At 45.5% G+C, this 25,594-nt stretch overlaps 1 protein-coding gene across 1 annotated transcript in view; it reads left to right on the top strand.

Moving 5' to 3' along the window:
* Positions 1-25,594, top strand: part of LOC138529284 (phospholipase A2 inhibitor and Ly6/PLAUR domain-containing protein-like) — a 402,239-nt gene that overhangs the window by 138,067 nt on the left and 238,578 nt on the right. The window contains exon 2 of the mRNA XM_069640823.1: positions 9,311-9,430. Coding sequence (XP_069496924.1) covers positions 9,311-9,430 — 120 coding nt within the window. The remainder of the gene's footprint in view (positions 1-9,310; positions 9,431-25,594) is intronic.

The raw sequence follows: 25,594 nt of genomic DNA, 5'->3' as shown, positions 1-25,594 counted from the left end.
ATGCATCAGTTCAATCACCTTTTGTATTAACTTGGTGGGTATCACCATCTTTGATCCCTGCAACAGCAAGCCATCAGCACAGTGCATGCATCTGTCCAAGTTCGCCAGTACTTGCTTCCGCTCTCCTGTCACAGGATATGGAAGCACTCATCGTCCTTAGACGCCTCCTTGATTTCATCTACAGACATTGAGTTTGGGATTGGGGCCTCCGTCTCTAACCAGACATACTCTTCGGTCAGGCATTCTTCCTCAACCATCTTACTGCTTCGAGGGGCAGGGTGTCTCGACAAGTGGTCTGCCACATTGTCGTCACTCCCTGGGTGATATACCAGCATTACATCATATACTTGGAGAGCTAGCATACATTTCTCTATCCTCGCAGGCAGCTTAGATGACACAAACCCAACAGAATCAGGAGAGGTTTGTGATCAGTAATCACTGTCACCGGCTTCCCATTCACAATCAAATGGAAGTGCCTCCAGCCCCACAACACCACCAGTGCCTCCCATTCAATCTGTCAGAACCGCTGTTCAGTGACAGATAGGGCCCGCTGGCATATGCCACTGGTTTAATCTCATCCCTCATGTTTACCTGTGTCAGCACAGCCCCCAGTCCAAATGGACTTGCATCCACGACCAACTTCGACCCTCGACCCAGATCGAAGAATGCCATCATGCTCTTGGCTATGAGCACAGTCTTAAAAGCGTCACAAGTCTCATGTTCCAATGGCGTCGACAGCCATGTTTCCTTTTTTGTCAAATTGTGAAGGGGCTAAGATACTGTCGCCCAATCCTTGATGAACCACCCACAGTAGGTGACCATACCCAGAAAACTCTGCACCTCAGACACATTATCGGGAGGTTTGGCACTCTGGATATCTTTTGCTTTGGAAGGATCTGCTGATATTCCACCTTCCTGAAATACAGAACCAAAAAATGCCAGCTGTCTCTATAGGAATAAACTCATTTATCTTTATGCAGTGTCAGGCCCAGCAACCTTATCCTCTCTAGTACCTTCTCTTGACATTCAAGATGTTCAGCCTCAGACCTGACACCAGAATATCATCAATGATATATATTGCCCCTTGAATGCCAGCCAGCGCCACTCTCGCCACCTTCTGGAATAAATTTTGTGGCCGAGGATATTCCAAAACTCAATTGTTTGTAGTGGTAATGACCCTTGTCGGTCGTGAAAGTGGTAATGTACCTGGATGCAGGGTGAGGGACAAGCTGATTGTATCCAGCACATCATGTATGTCCAATTTTCGTGAACACTGCTCCTTGTAGCTGAGATATGACATCATCAATTGTTGGTGTGATATGACGTTCCCTTTTAATCACCTTGTTCAGGAGATGCATGTCCACACAAATTCTAACAGAGTTCGGTTGTTGTGGCTTGTGCACCACTACAATAGGGGCCACCCACAGGGTGAGACCTTCCACTTGCTCATTAATGCCCATTTGCACCAAATTCTCCAGCTCTTGTTACACCTGTTCCCTGTGATAAAATGGGATGTGTCTATGCTTGAGAGCCACAGGCTAGACTGTCTCATCTATGTGTAGAAGAATATGTTCCCCTTTCATCATCCCACTGCTGGTGAATACTGTGCTAAAACGTTCAATCAGCGACTGAACATCCTCGACTTAAACACCAAACACAAAGTTTACAATCTTTCAGCCGCCGCACAGCCCAGCAGAGTGTCTTTGCACACCTTGGTCCCAGAGAAGCTGGCCTTGATTTTCTCCCCTTCATGCTGAACGGTAGCAATGAACATACCCTCTAACTGTAGCACTCTGGTTTCTCAAATGTAAAAATGTGACATGATATGATATGATATGATATGGCATTTATAACGCGCCTATACACAAGTCTTTCGAGGTGCGAGGAGACAAGGGAGGGGTTACAGAGGGAAGACAGACAATGATCTTATTAGGCCAGGTGTCATTCAGATCGCGCAAGTGCATGGGAATGGGGAAAGGAAAAAGTGTGAGTGGGAAGGGAGAGGGGAAAGTGCAGTACATGGGATAGTAGAACCATCTGGTGTGCTATTGGTTTTGTTTAATTTCTGCTTTATTTCAGTAATAATACTATATAATAAAAGGCCAGATGCATGTTTGTCCGAAGCCGTCCTGCACTTGCTTCGCCTGTTACCACTGCTAGAGGGACCCGTTGCCTTACGCAAACAACAATTAGACTTCAAGTTGCACAGTAGAGACAGCTTGCTTCACCTGTTATCACCACTAGAGGGAGCTATTGCCTTACAAATACAATAATAAGACTTCAAGTTACACTTCCATGCGGGCAAAATGTGTATTGCGACAATGATAACATATAATTAGCTGCATAAAAGGCCCAAGACAGGGATACCACTTTGACAGCATACTCCAATGTACATACACTAAGAAAATATATACATTTAAAAAACACATATAAACATTATATATAAAAATTCATTTGATTGAGCTGCTCAATGGATATTTAACAAAAACAATGATGGGAATCCTCCACACAACACAACTTTGGCCCATGTACTTGGCTTTTGCACTAGTTTTTACCATAAATGCCAGCATATAAAAGAGCAAAACATCACATCAAAAACATAAACCCCAGGGACACAACAATGACCATAATATCAAATCAAAGTCACAAGGATCTAAAGCATAAGGGATCATGATCTAAACACCATTCTTTTCTGCTCTCTAAGATAACTTTTGGTCAGCAATAGTCTTTGAAAAGTGCTAGTGTGCATAAGGTGCATTGTATTTTGCAGGATTCATGTAAATGTTCTGTATACTAAACATCTTCCTACAATTGTACAACAGGCAAAAGAATCATCACATGAATATTACCCATTCAGGTGGATCACTCTACTTTAAAATCCACTAAAGTGTGAATGTGCATATAGGAGATTCCGTATAACAGGACCCCATTAAAGGATTGATGTAATGATCAAATTCATACAATTCGAAGTGCAAGATACCTTCAATAGTGAAGGGTTCAAATAGGCACTAGACTAGCCCTTGCGGCCCATCCTAGTGTCCTAGAGCTATTTCACAAACGTTTATCTTCTTTTCCAAGCCCAAATTCAACAGAGGGGGTTTGGTTCTCTATAATGGGACACTGCCATCACATTAACCGACACTCATGCCTCAATGAGAACATGGGTGTCTGTGTTTTGAATGCGCGCTATGCACTTCAGCTGTCATTTTCTTTTTTTACCCATTTTCAGCTTACTGAAAATGAAGAATACATTTTCTTCATTTTCACCCTTGGCTGATTGTGCCTCTTCTTGCTCTGCCGAGACCACCGATGCAACCCTTTTGTCTCCTTTTCTGAAATGTTTTTTTTTAATTTGACTTTACACCATGGTTAAATCGTTGGCACCTGGGCATGACACACCCTCGTGAAATGTTTCTGAGTGCCACATCTCCCTAATGTATGACCCTTAGCTGGGCACTCTCCCAACTGTGGCAGGTCATACCAACATTGTGAGCATATGGATGCAACTTATGTGCAGTTGTTCCTTTTGAACATTGCACCCTTCTTGAATGATCTGTTTGTCTGCTGCTTACTCACCACACACACATCTTCCAGCGTTATGGCCTTCATTGTGGGATACATTTTGGATGCCCTCACATCCACCAGCTCAGGCGATATCCCTAGCTCCAGTATCCTTGCCAACGTGATGCCGGGCTCTCGAAGGATCTGCCTTTTTATCTTCATCAAGAAACACCCCTGAATCAATTGTTGTCAAATCTCCTTTTTCTTCATCATGGAGGCCACATGTAAACGCTAACAGGGCCTGGCATGAAAAGCATCAAGTGTTCCATCCTCTTTCTGTTTGGCTGACGTCATAATAAAATGCTCATAATCAATGTTTACCATGGGGCTGAAATGCTCCTTCAGAGCAGCTGTAGCGTATATTCATCCGGTGGATGTAGTATAGTAATGTTAATTTCTTTGCGTTATCATTCAATTCACCTGTGGCATCACAGTACATCTCTAACAGCTCCCGCCTGGGACCCAGGTTTGAGGGAGTCCCTGAGATGTCAAACTCCACCAATGGGGCCAACGACCCTTGCTGTCTCTACCAGCATCCTGGGCTCCTTCCACTATGTCTGCCATGTTGGCAGCTATGGAGTCAGAAACTGTACTGTGTTCATACACGTTCAGAGTGCATTGTCCGCAATCAATTTTGTGATGCGGGCAGTAGGTGTGGTCCACACTTCAGGGACACCTTAGAAGTGCACAAGCACTCCCTGCAGAGCTGCAACCTCAGTCGACACTCCAGATTTGTCTGCACACTTCTGCACTGATGGCAGTGACTGACATTTCATTGACTCCTTCCATGACCAACACACATCCAACATCCGCTCACTGTTATTTTTCAGACCCTGCGTGTTGGCACCTTCCGGATGTGGCAGCTGGGCTGTGTCCTCCTGAGCACCACTCACACCGCACAGAGCGAGCGAGCGCACCACCGGTCTGCGGTCGAAATGCAGATCTCTTCACAGAGTCGACACACAGATTCAGGCTTACTGAGCGCCATGGCCCAGCGCACCCGACTGCCTCATTGCCATTGTTGGGAGCCCTGGGGGTGGCATTCTCGAACCAGAGCCGTCTGACATAAAGCACAAACGGACACAATGTTGCTGATCTCAGGCTCTGCTCATGCACTAAATATGTGCCGCACATGATGCCCCATTTATTCACAAGGCATGCTGAGGTGCACAGGCAGCCGGTCTTAAGGAGACCACAATAATAGAGTGGTTGAGAGGTGTAAATTCCACCACCGGTTTCCCGTATTTCTATCCACTTCCAGAGTTTGAATGCCTTGTCTGTAGACTTGGGGTCTCTCCCACTCTTTCACTCACCCATGCCAACATCTATAGGCCTCCCGGTACTATATCCCTCTTCCCCACCGAATGGGCCGACCTCACCTCCACTCTCCTTTGTCTACTTCCAAACTCCTCCTTCTCAGTGAATTCAATATCCACCTCGACGCCCCTGAATCAGTTACCTCACAATTCCGTGACCTCTGCAACTCGCTCTCTCTTACTGTTTTTCCTTTTAGTCCAACTCACTCAGCCGGACACAATCTCAATGCCTTCATCTCTGGAGACATCCCTATCTCTAATCTGGTCACCACCCACCTCTCCTGGTCTGACACTCTCTCCTCCCACTTGGGGCCCCTTGGCCCTCTGTCCATTCCTCACCCCACACTGCTAGCCTCAATCGCCGTCATTTGACCGATGAAGAAAGTGTCAGTCGTTGCTTTCACCTCCTCCTTCATCCCCCCTCCCATCCCTGCCCCTGACTCTACTTCTGACTCTCTCCTCGCTAACCTTCTCGCTATCTCCAACACTCTTGACATCCTTGCCCCTCTAATGAGGATCTGCCTGAAGCCAGCCTCCAAGGTCAACAGCTGGTATGACTCTGACCTAGCTTCTCTGAAACGAAAGTGCAGAGTCACTGGACGGAAGTGGCAGACTTCGGGTTCATCCTCTGATAAACTGACCTGTCACTGGCTCCAAAGGCAATATCGTCTCTCCACTCCAAAAAGAGGGCCACATCCATGCCCACATCTCTGGAGACACTAAACTAACAATACAGCTGAATTCTTCAAAATCTGTGAGGAACTTGCTAATCCATCTGCAGTCCCCAGCACTCCACTTCCTTCCCAGGCTCTCTGCACTGCCCTGGCCTCGCACTTCTTAACTAAAACTCAGAACATTCTGTCCTCTCTCTCCACCCCCCCCATCTCCACTCTTCTCCCTGCTCCCCCGCCACCCTTGGCACCTCTCTCTCCAACCTTTCCACTCTCCTCCTTCCTGCCCAAAGCACCTGATGAGATCACTAAAGTTGTCAGTTCTATGAAGGTTTCATCCAAAAAGGCGCTCCCTTGTTCTTCCAGAACCATTAAGGATAACACCTCCTTCCTCACCCCGGCTCTTGCCGACTTCTGTAACCACTCTCTCGCCACTGGCTCTTTCCCTCAAGCACTGCCTTGTGCACCCCCTTCTAAAAATGCTGACTGCCGACACCTCCTGTCTGGCTAACTATCACCCTATCTCCATCACCCCCTTCCTGGGCAAACCATACTGGGCAAATAAGTTGTCCCTCCCCCAACTGATCCTACATATTGAACATGTTGGTTGCCTACATGACCATCAATCTGGATTGCGGGCATCAAGAGTCACGGAAACTGCTCTCTTGAACATCCATGAAAACATGCTCGCAAATCTCGACTCTAACTCTCCTGCTGTCCTCATTCTCCTTGATCTCTCCTCCGCCTTTGACGTGGTCATCCATTCTATCCTCATAAAACAGCCCTGGGATACCCTTGGCATCACGGACTGGGGACTGGACTGCCTGACCTCTTTTCTCATTAACTGCCCTTCCCAGTTGCAACTGGGCCCTTTCTCCTCCACAACCTCACTCTCTACCTGCAGCATGCCCCAGGGCTCTATCCTATCGCTGTGGCTCTTCAATATCTTTCTTGACCCTTTCGCCCACCTGATCTCCTCCTTCTCTCCTCATTTCCAGTGCAATACTAATGACACCCAGCTTTCCTTCAAACTTCCCTCTTCTACCTTCTCCTCCTCTCTCATCCCGATTGCCTGACTGCCCTCCAGGCATGGCGTGAAGCTAAATATCTCTGTCTCAATGCCACCAAGATGGGGTCCCTTTCATTGGGACACCTGCACCCTGTTTCCCACCTACCCTCTGGCCACCCTCCTTGTTCCCTCTACCCTCACCATCCTGTGAGGCCAAATATCTGGGGGTCATCATCGACTCCTCTCTCTCATCCCCCATGTGGTGACTAAGCTCCTCTTGGTATCAGCCTCAGGTTGCAGCAAATCAGATGATCAGACACTGACTGGTGATAAATCAAGCTTCTTCTATTAGATAGCAAATGCACAGCATACAGTGTTGGAGCAGAGAATACGGAAGGACCTGTGTCCTGGCAGTCAGCACACTCTCTCTAGCCCCCCCCCCGATTGCTGGTTTATAAAGCATATCATAGGCAAACACTAATATGTTTCAGTACCTTCACAATAGGGGTTTTACTTGGCACGATATTGCAGACATTTCGCAAGAACTGTTGACATCTCACTTGTGACACAGCCCTGCATGGACATTGTGTTGTATTATAAATAAGCAGCATTCACAGAAATCCTACTGTTAGCTCCCATACATGGGGCTAATGCTATACTTGAAGAGAATAAGCAGAAGAGAACGTCTGATGTGTTCTGTGCCCTAGAAGGGGTTTGGGTCTGTCCAGGGTGCTGTGTGTAGAGCAAGCAGATGGACGCAGAGGGAGATGACATGGAGGTTCTGAGGCTTAACTGTATGGGAGAGCCTAATGTAGCATACCATAGCATAGCATTGCGTAACATGGCTTTGCAATCCATAACATAGCATAGCATAACATAGCATTGCATTGCCTAACATAGCACAGTGTTGCATAACATATCATAGCATAGCAATCCTGCCACATCACCCCTCACATCTTGGACCTTGTCAAGAAGGCCCACTTCCAGCTCCACCTTCTTAGAAGCATTCTCCCTTTCCTCCCATTTCCCCAGAAGCTCAATGTCGCCAGAGCTCTGGTCCCCTCTTGGCTTGATTACTGTAATAGCCTCTTCCTCAACCACCCGCTTTGCTCCCGATGTCCCCTTTAGCTAATCAAGAATAGGGCTGCAAGACTTTTCTTTGGCCTCAAGCCCATGGATTTGTATCCCTCCAGCTGTAAAATCTCTCCACTGGCTCCCGGTGGCCATGGGGATCAGGTTCTAGCCCCTCTACATCATCCACAAGGCGTTCTTGTGCTTGGGACCACACTATCTCCAATTTCCTCTTCCTAAATACTCCCCCGCTAGAGCCCTTTGCTCCTCTAACTCCAACTCTCTTGTTAAATGCTTCTCGAAGCAGAAAATGGGAGGCAGTTTTCTCTCTTTGCCTGGTGCCTCTCTTTGGAACAGCTTCCCTGCACCTCTGAAACTTGAGCTGGATCTTCACAACTTCTCTACCTCTCTCCATCTTTCCCTTGTTCCCTTTCCTGCTAAACATTCCACTGCCAGTGAAACTAGTGTCCTGGTCCTTATGAACCTCACAGGCTACCAGCTCCTCTTGCGACCCTTCAGCACTGCCCTTGCGGGTCCACCACCTGGTAGCCTTACATCCCACTCCTGGGATTCCTCCGCCCTAGCACTTGCCATTGGCCTCCCACCGTGGCACCCCCAGGCACTTCCCTCCTGGGCTCACACCAGCACTTGCCCATACTATCTCCCACCACCCCTCACTCCCATTCCGTTCTTCTCTTCACTGCACTTGCACGTCCGAATGCCACAAGGCCTAGTAAGACCACGATTGTATATTCACAGTTTTCTTTTTTTGTGCCACTGTTATTTATTCCCCTTGCTCCCTTCCCACTGCAGCCTTGTGGCTCCTGGAAACACCATTTTGTTGTATAGGTGCCTAACAAATGCTCAATAAATAAATAAACAGTAAGGCCTGTTCAATAGGGAAGGCTCAAAAATCTGAATGGGCAGTTGTTTTGTTTTCAAAGGAGGCCATCAGTGTAGTGCGGGATGGGCCCTATGACACCAAGGCTTCCTACTTGATTTTGTAAGGGGTTGGGCATCTTAGGAACAGGTGTAAAGTTGGAACTTGCCACGTGATTGAATAAGATATTATTTTATGGTGTTCTGGTTCCTAGGGGAAGATTTTGGTTCTGCTGTAAAAGTATTGCTTGTTGATATCACAGATGTTAGCTCCCAGAAGAAAGTGGCACAATTATTTAGAGGGTGTTTGGTGTAGGAGGAGTTTTCATGCATGCTGTTTATTGGTGTCCATAACTTGGGACTGAGGCTCAGTGTTTTCACCCCGAGCTCCTGTTGTGTGTACTAAGAGGGCACTTGAAATGGCCAGGATGTGCAGATGTCTGATGTTCTCTTTTTAATGCCCCCCTTGTCAGTAAATGGTGTGCGATCACCACATGTTATTGTATGGTAATCGCAATTATTGGTATCTTACTGAACAAGACCATTCGTTGGGACTCAATAATTCTCATCAGAGGATAAAAACATTCTTTTCTAGCTCTTTCACTTGATTGCATTGTTAAGCTGTGTTGTAGAAAATGTGAATTGCATGACTAATGATGGCATCTTAACATTTGAGCAATCTTTCCAATCAAAGAACAGTCACACATCTGAACAGAAATTATGACTGCAAGAACCAAGAAATCAAATGTATCCAGTCACAGAATAGCGAGCCTAAAATCTGTTATCTCTGTTTCTTTTTTCAGGAAATGCCCTCCGCTGTCAACAATGCATCAGTGCTACTGGTACCCAGTGTGCAGGAGATTTGCAAACCTGCCCCCCAGGAGCTGATGCATGTGTTACTGCTTACAGTACGACCACAATGGGTACGTTTTTCGTTCACTTGCACTGTATCAATAGTTCTTCACATGAGTTGTGCATGTCTAAGATCCTTCCCTCAATGAAAAGAACTGCAGAAACCAACCCCACAGTAGGATGCCGGACTCAGCTCCCTGCCTCTTTCCCTCTTTGAAGAAGTGCCTTTGAACTGTTGTTTGAAGTTTGGTTTCTAGCCACTAGAGGGAATTCCAAACCTAAAGAATCGTGAGCACATCTTTCGTGTGCTGAATAGTTATATCTCTAATTTATTTTACTCTGTTAGCTTATTTGATGGTAATTTACACAAGGCTTCAACCGTTAGATGTAGATTTACAGAAACACCCAAGGAACATGAATGCGTGTACACTGCCTGGCCTGTTGTATTTGAGTGACTACTCCTCATAGGGCATAATTCATGGCACGTACAGTCTAATGGTGTGAGCAGCATCATCACACTGGGAAAATAAAAGCAAGACGCCACCCACGGGGCGGAGCTGTTGAGCACAGGTTTGTGTGTACATAGATGTTTCTTGAGACCCTCGCCTGTGCCAATGACTGGCAAGGACCTTCAACACTGGCTCTGAGGGATAAGCCAGGCCATTCACATGATTGCGAATTCTGCTGTTGGCGATCACTCATTAGTGCAACATCCTGCCGGTGCATTCATTGTATGGTGGCCGGAGGTGTGTATAGGCGTATCGTGGGCCTGAAACCTCTGCATCCCGGTGGCGGCTCCCGGTGGGGACTTGCCAGCACAGTTATGGATGTGGTCACAGTAAATGAAAGCAAGATAGTATAACAGCAATGTAGATTCATTCGTTGGGTGAACAGCCTAGACAGTTCCTGCCTGCAGCCCTGCTTAGGAGACTGAGCCTAGCCCAGTATGGGGTTTAGTGAAGGCGCCTGCTCTCATCCTTCCATAAGCACTACAGCATATCCCTAGTTCAAAACTGAATTAAGGTCAGCAGCCCGGATATCTCTTGGTGCTCGTCCAGGCTTGTCCTTGAAGCCTTAATCCTCTGATTGCCACATATCTACAACACACCTCCAATTTGTGCATACACAACGTGTCCAGCCAGATATCTTCATCGACCTACGGCAAATATCCTCACAACCTCAAAGATCAGGAGATAATTGATCCCAGGCCTTTTTTATGAACATGCCTCTTCCTGAGTTAGATGTGCAGTGTGTAGCATCATCTTTGAGCCACCTGCTGGGACTTATCAGTGGAACACCTGGGTTCTTAAGGGAAACCAAAGAAACAGACACATTGAAAACAAATTGATTTTTATTCTGTCCCAGAGAGACAATCTCGACAATGCATTTCGGACCTTGTCCGTCTTCAGGGCTGAACCCTGTGTACCAACACTCCAGATGTAAACTGTGTTTTCATATGTCCCTGGTTAGTTGCAAGGCTGAAATATACAAGCTCCTTCCTTAATTGTAACGTATTCAAAACAAGTCAATACTCTGAGCCGCAAGGAAGCATCCCCAGCATTGTCCCAAATGCATTGGCAAGATTGGCCACATGTTCAAACCCTGACTCAATATTAATTAACTGAGTGTTAATTGAGTGTTCTTTTAAATGACTTGGATCATAAGAAATCTGGAATAGTTTGTTGACCAAATATATGTAGCCCTTTTTAGGGCAAGTCCAAGATAGTCATATTTTCCACTAAACATAAACCTAAGGTGATGTATTGGTTGTTTGGAAACGACTTGTTGGGTTGTGCCCAATTCATAAGACATTTGGGATTTACTATAGCCTCCAATGACTCTCAGTCAGCGATTAGGGAGCATTTAAGATTAAAGTCTCTTCCTTTTATTGCACAATTTAAGAGGAGATGTTTATCCTTATGTAGATTTTCTCTTATACCTCTTCGCAAATTCTATTTAGCAGAAATGGTACCTGCTTTGAGGTATGGACTGGAGATTACGCTGGTGGATCTAGACTTGTAATTAAACTCTCTAAAAGCTACAATTCGGAGACGAGGTTTGGGTCTTCCACCCTCTATACCAGGCAGTGTGCTCAGGCACGAGTTTGGTCTAACATCATTGGCTACTGTTGTGCTGTGGATTAAGGTGTCCTTATTTCGAAAAATGATAGTTCTACCAGAGAGATCTTTATTTGAGAGTCTTCATTCCATCATAGACGCTAAATTAAATGTCTTAAAAAATGTAATACAGAAATGCTCTCATTCATGTCTACAATAGGCTTGGAACAAATTGAATTGAACAATGATCCATTAAAGGCAAAAAGATATTATACGAATTGGACTGGTGTGTGATAGTTGACCAACTAAGCTCTTACACACTTTTTAAAGGATACAGTAGCTTTCATAGGGAGAATAACAGCACTACCTAGATATATTGCACTATTCCTGTGTAGTCGAGCGCGTGACATATATCTAAGATTTAAATTCAACCAACTACCTACCTTGGAAAGTTTTAGTCCTAGACTTATGATACCAAAAGATGGGAGAACCTGTAGACTTCGCAGAAAAGAGGATCACGAAGAAAAATTGAAGTTTGTTTGTTTTGTGAAGCTACAGTAACTTTAAACCACAAGCACTTTGGAATGTTGAATCAACCCTATTCAGCTGACTTAGATAACTCTTCATGGTCTGATTTAAATATAGGAAATGGTTTATCTTATTTGTTGGATCAGTGCCGTTTTTATTGGATACATTTGATACGTTAAATATTCAAATTTAAACATGTAGAAATTGTATACATTTTAAAATAAGATCGGGTGGGAAAAAAATGATTTAGGTGGATCCTGATTAATTTTATGCTTTTATAATGATTGTATTATTGGGTAATATGTTTGTGTTTTTATGATTGTATGATGTATTATGTATTTTTTTTAATGATATGTGGTGAAAAGATTCATATAATCAAACCAATTCCCTTTGAGCCTTTTGTGATCAAAGTTTCCCTCGAGAAGAGGGCAGCTCGCCCACTTCCCGTAATGCCCTTCAGGAGTGGATGCGAGCAGCCAATCAGAAATCCCCCTACAGCAGCAGTATTCAAACTGTTCGGCGTGACCCTCTGCGTGGGGCCGCATCCTCATTTACAGGGTTCACGCACCCACAGACTGAAAAAACCAGGGTTTCTTGTCAACATTCTAGTAATTTGTTTCCTATTAAACACTTGTTATCCAAAACACTTTGGAATACAACTTTTTTAAACACACAAATTATTTATGCCCCATTTGAACATTATACTCACCAGGATTTTAAGATGTGCCTTGTTTGCATATGTGTTTCAGTGTTTTCCATAGCATTAATGTACCTCCACAACCCTCACTTCTAAGAGCTCTGCAACATGCAATCATGCTGGAATGACCTAACAGGCATGGTTCAGACAGCCCCAGTAAACAGAGTGAGAATCATCAGAGCACACACTGTGTTAACTGTGTTGCTTTACCCTCCATCCCATGAGGATTGTGTAAGTCCCAAAAGAGGCCTGTTCTTGGAGCTGCGAAGAAGGCAACTGCACAGGGCCCAGATGACTGGAAGATGCAGGATTGGGTGTTCACACCCAGGGCATGAAGGTCTTTGTTTTCTTATTTATTTTTTGCTTTGCATTTCAACTGCAAATAAAACAACGTGAGTCTCTTTGTTATGATATGATACAATATGATAGTTTATTTATATAGCGCCTATACACAATGTGTTTCAAAACGCTTCAAGGCAAGGAAGGGAACAAGGGAAAATACAACGACATTCTTACAGGCCATGAACAGTAAGGATGTGAAATTAACTATCGTACTCGGCCTGACGACATTTCAGATAGTGCAAGTGCTAAGAGGAAGGAAATGGAAACAGACAGGCGACGACCGTACTAGGCCTGACGACATTTCTGGTAGAGCCAGAGAAAACGAAAGTGAGGGAGAGGGGTGCAGAAAGGGAGGGAAGGAACAAAACAAGTGACTATCGTACTAGGCCTGACAACGTTTCAGATAGTGCTGGAGGGAGGGGGGGCAACAGTAAGGGGATGGGGGAGCGACAGACGAGGTTGCTATCATACTAGATCCAGGGACAATTCTGATAGAGTAACTGCATAGAAGAAAATAAGGGGAGGAGGGGAGGAGATAAGAAAAGGGAGAGGGGAGGGGAGGAGAGAACAGAGAGTAAGCAGTCAAAAATAGTGGAGAAGCGAGAGGAGAGCTAATACAATAGCAGAAGTCAGTAGTAACACATAATGTTGCAAGCCAGGATACAAGATGACGATGGAACAGCATGATTCAGGGCCACCATGAGTACAAGATGCAAAGGAAGTCCAGCATGAGAGTTGAGAAAGGGTGACACACCGTGAATCAATGAAGGCCATAAAAGTAAAATCCAGCATTGGCCACAAGATGGTGATGGTGAAACCAGAATGTATCAGGGCAGACTCCTGTGTGCAGGAAGGGGGGGGTGCACAAGGGAACAACACGGGGGGACCAGAGAGGGTGGGGATGGCGTGTTGGGAGAGAGGGTGTAAACACATGTTGGTGCATGCTTACCTGATGTCCTAGCAGTGGTCAGACCCTGGATCCTCCTGGTCCGAACAGGTCCAAACAGCAATAGCCCTTTTCTTTGACTGCCCTTCACTTTGGACGCCCGGGCGAGAGACACCCTTCATCTAAGAGTTAAGAGCAGGAAGGAAGAGGCAGGGCTAAGAAGGTGGGCGGGCTTAGGCCGGGTGACCTAGATCCACTTACACCTACTCCCCAGCTGCAAAGGAAAAGAGGCTGGAGGGCTCCTTAAGTAGGGAAAAGAGCAGCAAGCAGGAAGGCTCCAGGTGGGCGGGCTTGCTAAGCGGTGAAAAGGAGCGGCAAGCAGGAAGGCACCAGGTGGGCGGGGCTTGCTAAGTGGTGAAAAGGAGCGGCAAGCAGGAAGGCACCAGGTGGACAGGGCTTAGGCCAGGTGACCTAGATCCATTTACACCTGCTCCCCAGCTGCAAAGGAAAAGAGGCTGGTGGGCTCCTTAAGTAGTGAAAAGGAGCGGCAAGCAGGAAGGCACCAGGTGGGCGGGGCTTGCTAAGTGGTGAAAAGGAGCGGCAAGCAGGAAGGCACCAGGTGGGCGGGGCTTAGGCCAGGTGACCTAGATCCACTTACACCTGCTTCCCAGCTTATGAGCAGAGCATTTTCATTGTGTGGTTATATGAGTGCAGACATAGTATTTGGGAGAGACTATTATTAGCGGGATGCCCGTTAAGAAATGCAAAGGCTGGGTGATTAAAAATAGAAGGGGTACATAAAGTTGCAAAAGCAATGACTGCAAACAGGTGTTCTTGTCATTTTTTTCTCATGTTTCGATAAATATTTTGTGTACTTTTTCAAGTCATTTCTACAAAACATTATTTCTGCCCTGGGAATCCTAACATAAACACATGTCTGTATCAACCTCAGCTGGCAAGGTATGTGGTGAAGTGATTCAGTTTGCAGTGTATGCTGCTCAAAACACTCTCACTCGTGGCTTACTAGACTATACAGTAGCACTGAAAAGTAACAGCCTGTGGATAGTCAAATGTGTTTCTTTGTTGCAACATATTCAACATATGAAGAAATATTTTGTGCTTCCTAATGTGTGGGACGCCCTGAGAATACCATGCCTCCCCCTTAACCCTCCCGGTGCCAATTGCAAACTGTTTGACTTTTTACCCAATTTATTAAATGGTGTGCTCTAAAATGCAGCATTTTAACCCATTACATTCAAATATGTATGCCCTCAACTTAAAACATTTCCCAGCAGCCACTGGCACTGAGAATGTACTGGGAGCAGGGTGGGGTATTGCAGGGACTGTGATGGGAGCAGGATGGGGGGAGCCATTGGCTAGTGGTTGGAGCAGCGTGTGGAGGGCCCAGGGATTTTGGTGGGAGCAGGGTGGTGAGAGCCCAGGGTCTGTGGGGGAGGGGGCGTGGAAAGAGCCGAGGGACTGGACTAGGAGTGGATGCGGGAGTCCAGACACTGTGATGGGAGCCATTGGGGGAGCACAGGGCCAATACTGGGAGCAGGGTGCGGCAACAGCACGCAATAGTTCATAGCCATTTGGACTTACTGTCCATTTGGCATTTTGGAGGGGTGTTCTGGCTTGCCCACATTTTGCTCAGGAGGGCCCAGGCCAAAAAAAGTTTGAAGACCACTGCCTTACAGCCTCCCTCTGCACCTAAAGTACAGCCCGGCCTGCCTGCTACCTGCAATGGCCTTCAGGCAGTGGATTGGAGCAGCAGTACCAGACCTTCTATGGTACCCCATACTGCAGCCGAATAACTCAGGAGCCTCAGAATTAGAACTGCGTTCTTACTGCTCACCTCCCCAATGCCCTTCCAGTCCAGGAATGCTCAACTTGGTAGTCGTAATATACCTTCACAATACCATAGTCCCTGCAGATCAAGCCCAGCACTTTTTTCGAACCTCCTATGCACTACCACAGTACCATCAAGGTGAAAGCCACCCCCAACTGCCTAGCTCACCACCAGACACCAGACTCCCACTCAATCTTCAAGCCTCACTCCACTGCTGCAAGATACCACAGAGGGTATTCCCCTCATGAAGCACTGCCCTACGGATCTTGACAGTTGACAGCATTACCACCACTCCAGGCCCCAACACCAAGGACCCCCCTGCTTACCTTTGCCCTAGTTAATGCCAGGTCCATTCATGCCCACCCTTTAGATATCCATGACCTCATCACTATGAATAACCTTGATGCTTGTGTTATTTCTAAAACCTGGCTCTATGCCACCAAAGGCCCTTCCATCTGCATTGTAATTCCCCCTAACTACAACATCCATCGCTGTAACAGACCTCAAAACATAGGTGGAGGTGTTGCGCTAATAGCAAGAGATACCCTCTCGATCAGACAAATCACTTCAGCACAGTTGGAACATTGTAACCTTCTTTCCCTCATAATACCTCTATCATACATTGAGACTATCACTATTCATGTCACCTACCATCCCCCTGGTCCTTTAAACTCTTTTGAAGAGGATCTTCTCCACCTGCTGACCCCTAACATCAAACCTACCTCTAAAATGATGTTCCTTGGTAACCTCAACCTAGGTCTCAATGACCTGAATGATCAGAATTCTGCCTCGGTAGAGAACACCCTAAACGCACTAGGCTTCATGCAATGTATTTCATCACTTACCCCTTGAAAAGGTTGCACCCCGGACTGGGTTACTGTCCTTAACTGTCAAATCACCATCATATACAACTACCCATGTCCTTGGACTGACCACGACATCATTACCTTCTCCATTGCCCATAACAGCCCATCAGTCTGCTGCACCATCCCGATGCCCCTGACTTCCGCTTGCAGTTCACAGAAACTCACGAAAGACTGCATCTGTCCCTTGCTTGCAAGGCTGCAACCAGCCCACCTTGCTCACCCTGACACAGACAAGCTTGCCTTTATGTTGCAGGGAACAGCTCTGCGTAAAGCCAAACCCACAACACAGCTCAATGCCTGGTTCACACCTGACCCCCTAGCACTCCATGCCAAGAAACGAGAAACCAAGACTGTATGGAAAAAGGCCCCCTCCGAAGGACTCAAATCTTCCTTCATCTCCGCTGCTAAATCCTACAAGACTGCCATTTTAGCAGCAAAATCATCTACATACAACATAAGAATCGCAAACACTAAGTCCAACAGCCAAGAAATCTTTTCCATTCTTAGACAATTGGAAATGCCCTCCGCTCCAACACTCGAGTTCTCCAAAGATGTGACCTGGTGCACAAATGTCCAAAATGCCCTCCTGGAATTGTCTTCCTCCTTAGACCTCCCCTATTCCCACTGCCCTACACGACCTCCCCCCTTTCTGCTTCAACGCCATTTGGAAGAACCAAGTCTCCATCCTGCTCAAAAGTCTAAAGCCCTCCAGATGCAAAGGAGATGCTTGCCCGGCAGCAATTATCAAGGACTGTGCCGAAACCCTTGTCCCCTTCATTACCACCTTTATCAATGCCTCATTCACCACCTGCTGACCTCCAACTAGCTTGAAAGAAGCCTGGGTGCTCCCGCTCCTAAGAAACCATCTCTCAACCCCTGTATCCCCACCAACTACTGACCCATCGTAACTGTTCCCTTCCTCTTAAAGATCCTTGACAGAGCTGCCTGTATCCAAATTCAACGGTATTTGGAGTCCAGTCCCATGCTAGAAATCCAAAAAATCTGGGTTCCACCCAGGACATGGGACAGAAACTGCCCTGCTCGATTTAAATAATCAACTAGGACACAATGAAATCAGCCCTCTTACTACTTTTGGACCTCTCGGCAGCATTTGACTTGGTGGATCATGAAATCCTCTATCATCATCTGAAATTATTGGCCAACTTCTCTCCAGAGGCCTCCAGCTGGTTTGCCTCATTTCTGAAAGACAGATCAATCAGAGTCTTTGCTGACAATGCAAGTTCCACTCCTGCTTCGATCTCCATGGTGTCCCCCAATGTTCGTGCGTCCCTCCCACACTCTATAACATTTTCACAAAACCACTTTTTGACCTCCTGAATACAATGGGTATCTTCTAAACCAACTATGCCAACAACAACCAGATCCTCCTCCCCCTCTCCGGCAACTATCACCAAGACTCAGAGAAGCAAAATTATATCTACCACACCATTCAAAAGTGGATGGCCACAAACTTTCTTTGTTTAAATGACTATAAAACCAAGTTGCTCATTGTCGGCCCGCCTTCTGTGCTCCATAACCTTAATCAGGAATACGCATCCTTCACCGTTGACGGCAACCGCATCACCGTCTCCCAGTCAGTAAAAACCTTGGTAGGGTACCTAGTTGCCTCCCTCTCTCAAGCCAAGTCAACGCTGTCTCCTCAGCTGCCCACACCACCAAACTTATTAATGCCTGCAAATGCTTCCTGTCGGCAGACAGCTCCCTTACCACTGCCCGTGCCATCATAGGCTATAGACTTGACTACTGTAATGCCCTGTTTGCTGGCACTCCCATGACAAAAATTCACATATTGCAAGTGATTCAAAATAACACTCTCCACTCCGCGGTAAACATTCCTCAACAGGAGAACATCACCTCTGTCAGAAGAAAGGCCCACTGGCTCCCGATACCCGATACAGGTAAGAATTGTAGTGAAAACAGTGTCAATCACCCATAGGTGCATCTCTAAGACTGCCCCCCATATCTTGCTCAGAAATTCTAGAGAGCCTCCTCTAATAGACCGATTAGAAAGGCCTATGCAAACAAACTCATTCAACCCAACTTCAGACTAGCAAGAGCGGGTGGCTCGAGCTTCATAGTCGTTGTGATCAAACTGTGAAACTCACTTCCCCCAACTCAGAGAGAGGAACGTTCCTCCTGGGTTTTCCAGAAACATTTGAAAACTCGTCTTTTCACGTAACCCATGAGCTATAACTTTGTCCAGTAACTCTCTTTCTTTCTATCTACTTTGTCTGCTCTTTCTATGCTACGCCTTAATGCCCAAGGGTTTAGTGCGCCTTATAAATGTAAAAATAAATAAATAAAATAGTAAAATAATTGCATGCAATATTAGCACAGTCATTCTGGGTGTTACACCTCAAGAGACCCTTTTCACATATAAATAAAGCTTCCATCTAATTTATTTGTTTACCTGTAGTCATTGAAATAGTTGTGAAAAAAAGCTGAACTAAGATCTAGAGGTGGCTTTTGGCATCCTTTGGGGTCATCAAGTGTACCATTTGGTAGCCCTGTTTTTTCTCTTTGGTACTTCAGGCCCTGCTTTTTTGACTCCTGGGTCAGAGGTCACAATGGACTATGAACAGAAAGCAATCGGAGATCTGTCTAAGCTATGATCTCTGTTTCTGTTTCCCACCTTTATCTTTCCCCCTCTTCTTCTAACATCCAGTACACTGCTTAGTATGTCTGGGCGAACAAGGGGTAGGAATACACCCCCGACCTTGTCCCTGTCCTAGCCCTTCCACAGTTTGTTATATGCTGAGGGTGGGGGGGCCGAGGTGTTAGGCTGTCCAAAGTAAAATGTAGAACCCACCGCTCTCACAGCCACGAGGAGACTACATGGCATATCAGGCCTCCCGCGCCCACTCTGGCTAATCTCCTAATGCTGCAGCCCCCAGGTCTCAGAAGTGCACACATGCTTATAGTCTTGCAAACCACTGCCATTCCCTGTAGCAGCACCCCCTGTCATTTTCCTTAACATGATGCAAGCTCAGGATCCCTAATGGTAATGGCAGTGCACACAGGCAGGGGTCATTGCCTAGGCCAGCGAAGCCTTCTATTGCATTAAGAAAACATTCACCTGGACATATAAGGCTGTAGCTCACACATGTAACTATAACAGGCATATGAGAAATTAACTGTTGACATTGCTCAGGCATTTGAGGCTGCATGTGGCCAAACATGTCAGCAACTATACATGTGATGCTGTACCTTACAGATGGTGAATAAACAAGACATATGATGAACGAACTTGTATAGAATAGCACTACTTTGGCACTTTAGGGTACAGTTTGCATGCATGGGCATCACCTGGCCATGTGAGCCTGTACCTTCCATATTGTGACTATACCAAGAATATCTGAAATGAACTGTCTAAAGATAGTATAAGTGGGGCATTTGATGATGCACAGAACCTTTTATGGCAGACCCTATACATTTCACTCTGTAACTTGCCTATAGTGCCTATACCAAATGCATGAGAGATGCATTGGCACAGCTTAGCAATACCAGTGCTTTTGAGACTGCACTCGCTTATGATGGTCTGTGAGGCTGTACCTTACAGATCATGACAGGAGTGGTTCACGTTTATCTAGAGGTGTTCAATATGACAGGAAAGGGTTGTGGTAGCGAAGAAAACAGAAAAAAGGAGGAAGACCTTTAAGAAAATGCAGGGGTCATGGGGGTGTCAACCGTGAAAGGACACTATAGAAGCCAAGAACAAGCGGCACTACCGGTGGAGACACCATTTCCCCTGTATTCGTGGATACAATGGGAATGCCCAGAGGCATGCACAGTATCCCTGGAAGTGCAGTACCAGGGAGCGCAAACAACCCCAGAAGCTACATAAGGTACTGAGATGGGTCTGGGAGGATGGGAAATGGCAGCCAAGTCGGAGGTTCCTTCCTAACTGGTCCAAGAGCAGCAAAATTAGACACATTGATGGTTACACTCTCACCAGAAACACCTGCTTGAGACATGCATGCTAAGATGAACTTTGATCAAGGCTATACCAGGCATATGAGAAATTAATTGTAATTGACATAAATGTTGTTTATGAGGCATTAGAAGCTGCACTCTGCATTTGATGACAGCCTCTAGACTTCTGAGATCTTGCATTATATATGTTGGAAATGCCTAGTATGTGAGGCTTTACCTAGAATAATATGTCAGTATGTGGGATTGTGAAGCTGCTCTTGTCAGCTCTAACTATAGAGTCACAAGTAAACGTTGTAATCAAGAAATGCTTCTTCCTCCTACGAGCAGTAAAATGGATCCTACCATTCCTCTCATTCGCCCACAAAACGCTCTCCATCATCACTTTCATCATGTCTAGAGTAGACTACGCCAACAGCCGATACCTAGGAATGCCAGAGCGACTTCTAAAAAAAAACTCCAACGCATACAAAATGCAGCGGCCTGGTTCCTGCTCAAACTACCGTGAAGAGAACACATCACTAGAGCTGTGGAAATGCTACATTGACTACCAATAAAACATTGGATAAAGTTCAAATCAATGTGCATGACGTCACTTTAATGTGCATGAGAAGATAAACATCTACCATCCAACAAGACCACTCATATCTAGCAGCGACATCCGTTCGGAGCCAAAACCATAAAACAAAAGAATATTCGGAGGATCCTCCTTCTCTCACCTTGCACCAAAAACCTGGAATGAGCTTCCAAAAAACATACGTAACACGAGAGATCACCTTCTATTTAGAAAACTACTAAAAACCAGGCTCTTCTCCCTATAACTATAAGGAGCGCCTAAGGGGGCACATATGCAGCTTAAACAGTACTCAAAGAGGGAACCGATCCTCCCTATATACCTAAGCTACCTCCCATAAACAGAGGGAGCACGAAGAAACATTTTCGGCATATCACTAGATAAGTTAAGATCACTCTAAGAATGAATATGGAGGGATCAGGAGGGAAGGGTAAGGATGAGATTTCAACACAGGTTTAGTCGACAGAGCAAACATAGGCAGCTATGGATCACCAACAGGGTAGGAAGGGAGCTAATGAATGTAAAATATACAGCACCAATACCAGAGCAGGGGACAATGCGTGCCTCAACCTGGCACACAAACCTCAGAAATAGCTCATATTGAAACCTGCCACCCCATCACACATAACAACTAGACAGACAAACTACAACACCATAGTCATAGAACAATCAGAACAAAGAAATGCAAAGACTAAGGGCCTCATTAAACAGTAGGTGCTAAGGGATTACCGGTACCGGTAAGGTCACCGGTGCCGGTAATCCCTTAGCGCCCTACTACGAGGTCCCTCAGCGGGTCCCGTCCTTAACGCCTGGCCTGACCAGGCGTTAAGGATGGGACCCGCTGAGGGACTTCAGAGCTAATAACGGTACCGCAAATTGCGGTACCGTTATTAGCTCCTTCCCCATTGAGCCCTATAGGGGCTCAATGGGAATGGGGAATGGTATTTGGAATGGGGATTTACCAGGTCCTCCAGTGTCTGAATGACCCAGTAAGTCCCCATACCGCCTACCTGGACCTGGTATGTGGTAAGGGAGTAGCCATGCCACTAATAGCGGCATGGTTACCTCCTACCATGTAATGAGGCCCTAAGAGGCAAAAACCCACTAACCAAAAAGCTCAACTTTCCGCATTCATCTTTCACACAAAAACCCATACAACAACTTCTCTGCACAGCAAACCGCATGTACTTCACCACACTGCAACAACTTACAAACAACACATAACTCGCACCAACAGCATATGAGGACCCACATCGATCCGAGAATCACACCCAAGCTCTATGCACGGTGAAAACCGAACTGAAGCTGCCTATAGGACACCAGCACTCTGACTTTCCTACTCCCACTTCACCCCACTAACACCCAACCCTACTTTTTTGTTTGCAGATCCACCAGAGTGCCTGGGGACCAATTACGTTGGTGATGGTGCACGGTCAAATACCTTTAACATTAACATGAACATTAACATATTTTGGTAACGTTTGGTATTGTGAGGCTTTTCCTTGAATATGATGACTATACTTAGCAAGTGAGAGTACACATATCCTAAGATGGCAGCACCTGCTTATAGGAGGCTGTATCTGGGATTTCACATCAGCAACATGGCATATGAGGGTGCATTTACAGCACAGGTCTGCAATCGTTTGCTCTCCAGGTGTTTTGGAATGCAACTCCTATCATCCATAGTCAGCATAGATAATGGCTAGGAATCATTGGAATCATAGTCCAAAACAACTTAGAAGACCAAAGGTGGCAGACTTCTGATTTAGAGAATGATGAATACATACATTTGAGGCTATAATATAATGAACTTGTCACGTGAGGCTTCACCAGCCGATAGAAGTCAGTTTTACTGGCATATGTTGGTTATGTTGGGTGTTCCCTTTTTTATATCATGATCATTGAAATGGCTTATTAGATAATTATATTAGTTTGTAGCTGGCCACTGATTCCGGGAGGGGAGGGTTATATCATCCCTAAATTCAACATTTTGGTGACTACTGCCTTATTTTCAGACCTAAACTGAAACCCTAAAATGTATGCTCTTCAATTGCATGCTTTCTCCACTGTTGTTATCATGCATGAACGATGGCCAGAAATATCAGGAATCAGGAAAAACAGGGAGTCAAATGTTGGAGCAAGGTCCAGCAGTCATACTATTGCCTGGGTTTCAGCTGTGCAGAGAGTGCCACTCCATCCACTGAAACATATGTGGAGCTTGGGAAAAAGCTTGCTTTCTCCTTCCTCCTTCTGTGACACCCAGACTAGATCATCCATTTCATCAGACCTGATGTATGGCTTGAGCGATTAACACAGAACACCCTTTGTTAATCCAGAGGGTGTCTAAAGTACTCCAGCCCTGTCTTGTCATTTTAAGGGCAGTGTAAGGATCAGCCCGCTTGCCTTACAAAGCTGGGCATTCCAAAGGGGTAGAATTGGGGTTTTGTGGGGAGGCCAACAATTGATGAGATTTTCTTAGAAAAGTAGGGTTTTACAGTATTTGCATGAATTGTAGGATGGAGGATGCTAGGCTTATCTGCAGGGGTAATATGTTCCAGGCTCATGGTGTGTAGTAACAAAGGCATATTGTCTAGTTTTCCTTCTCGCAGTTCTTTATGTTGCACCTTGTGTTTTTGTGGCTTCACGTGGTGCTTTACCCCCCATGATGATACATCTATTACTCAGTCAGAGTGGGGCGTTGGTTGCTCAGTACTTTGTAGGTCATGCAGGCTGCCATGAATCTGTGTGCTACTTTTCTTAGTCCTGTTATTAGGTGTGGTGCATTATGCTGAATGAGGTTCTCTCAAAAATGTTTTTGCTTTCAACTAGAGCAATTTAAAAAATGTGTACAACTCACTCCTTGAAAACATTTCCAATGTAAAGTTAGCAACATATGTGCTGGGAAAGTCCTGCTTTTCAAGACTGTGTAGGAATCTCTGTTATATATTGTGTATTGTTTTAATTCTTTCGATGCCCTGGTGGCAATAATCAAACACAATCACCCTCTAGGGAACTTGTGCTTGTTTACCATTGTCGGGCCAGTGAATTCAAACACACACAATGTTAGAACTGTGGGGTTTAATCAAAGGCTCCAACAAACAGAACTGAAGGGCCCAATACAAAAATGACCTGTCAGCCTGCATACAAAAACCTTTGCAGTGAAAATGGGCCTATCAAGGCAGACTGTGGGGGTTTCTGCAAGTAACACAAGGAAGTGCTCTATCTCTCATTACAAAAGGAGAAGCAGCCATTAAATTCACAGTGGCAGAAGAAATTCAAAGGCCCCTTTCACATGAAAAGCAGGATTTTCAAACACTGACACTTAAATGGCTTTGCATGTGCAGTTGCAGTTTTATTGTATAGCAAGACATGAGAAAAATATTCTACTGCTAACATAAAGATGTCAGGGGAAAACACTTAGTGTGTGTTGACAATAAGTAATGTATATTATGCTTCATATGCAAAATACCGGCAGCAATTGAACAGAAAAAGCCACTTTGTTTCTGTGAGTCACATGTAAATTTCATTTAGGCCCAAGGCAGACCCTTTAGCTTGTTGTTGGACAAACTTCACAAAAGACTCCCCCACTGCAAGCCTAGCTCTTGCATCTCAGCTATTTACTACTGCAATAAATTGTGCCCTCCCCTTAAGGGTGTTGAAAACAAGCTTTCCCCAGACCTGTTGTCTCGGAAGGCCAATTTCTGTGCAGAGTAAATGGAATTGCCAGTGTGTGACTGGAGAGTGGGGGGAGCTCCAATCAAGGGAACCTGAACTCTGAAAAGAATACAAGAAAATAGGAGGTTTTCAGATCGAAATGGTGGTCAACTTTAGATGACAGGACAGGATGCTGAATGTCATTAGGGCCTTGTGAAATCACAGGGCCGGTCAAGCTCATTATCTGCAGTGGGGGAAGTAGTTACGACCAGCAGCCTACCAACTTCAAACAACAGAAGGGCAAATAGCCAGAAGAAAGGAGCGAAGATTTGCATAACATGAAGATTTCCCATTAATTTAAAAGGACAATCATAACTTATGTATTTTTGTCTGCAACCAAAAGTCATACTGTATTCATTATAAACTCTGCGCACACCAAGGGAGCACCCGTGAAGCACCGCTTTGCCCGCTCACTTTGAACCTCTTCGAGCAGCTTTGTTGTGCCTGTTTCCCTTAGTGGATTATTTACGCCCTTTTTTAGATAAACTCCAGGCGATCTTGATGAAATACAATTCATCCACCTGTGACTTGGAAGGTACAATTAGGTATTTGGAGAGTAAATTGCATGTTTATAGCTATTATTCTTTATGTATAAACAGCAGAAAACTGCCACAAGCCTGTGCAAAATTGAGTCATTTCTTTGAATTCCCCATGATTAGCTGAAGCGGAATATATATATGTGTAGTAAAATAAGTTGCTCTCCACTGCAGTGCACAACTAGCAAAGCGGGTGCTATAGTGGGGCTAGTGGGAGAACACCATTAGTACATAA

The sequence above is a fragment of the Ambystoma mexicanum genome, chromosome 1q, assembly GCF_040938575.1.
Source record: "Ambystoma mexicanum isolate Mex_15411 chromosome 1q, UKY_AmexF1_1, whole genome shotgun sequence".
Lineage (NCBI taxonomy): Eukaryota > Metazoa > Chordata > Amphibia > Caudata > Ambystomatidae > Ambystoma > Ambystoma mexicanum.
Note: the sequence above shows the minus strand (reverse complement) of the source record. Positions and strands in the feature narration are given on the sequence as shown.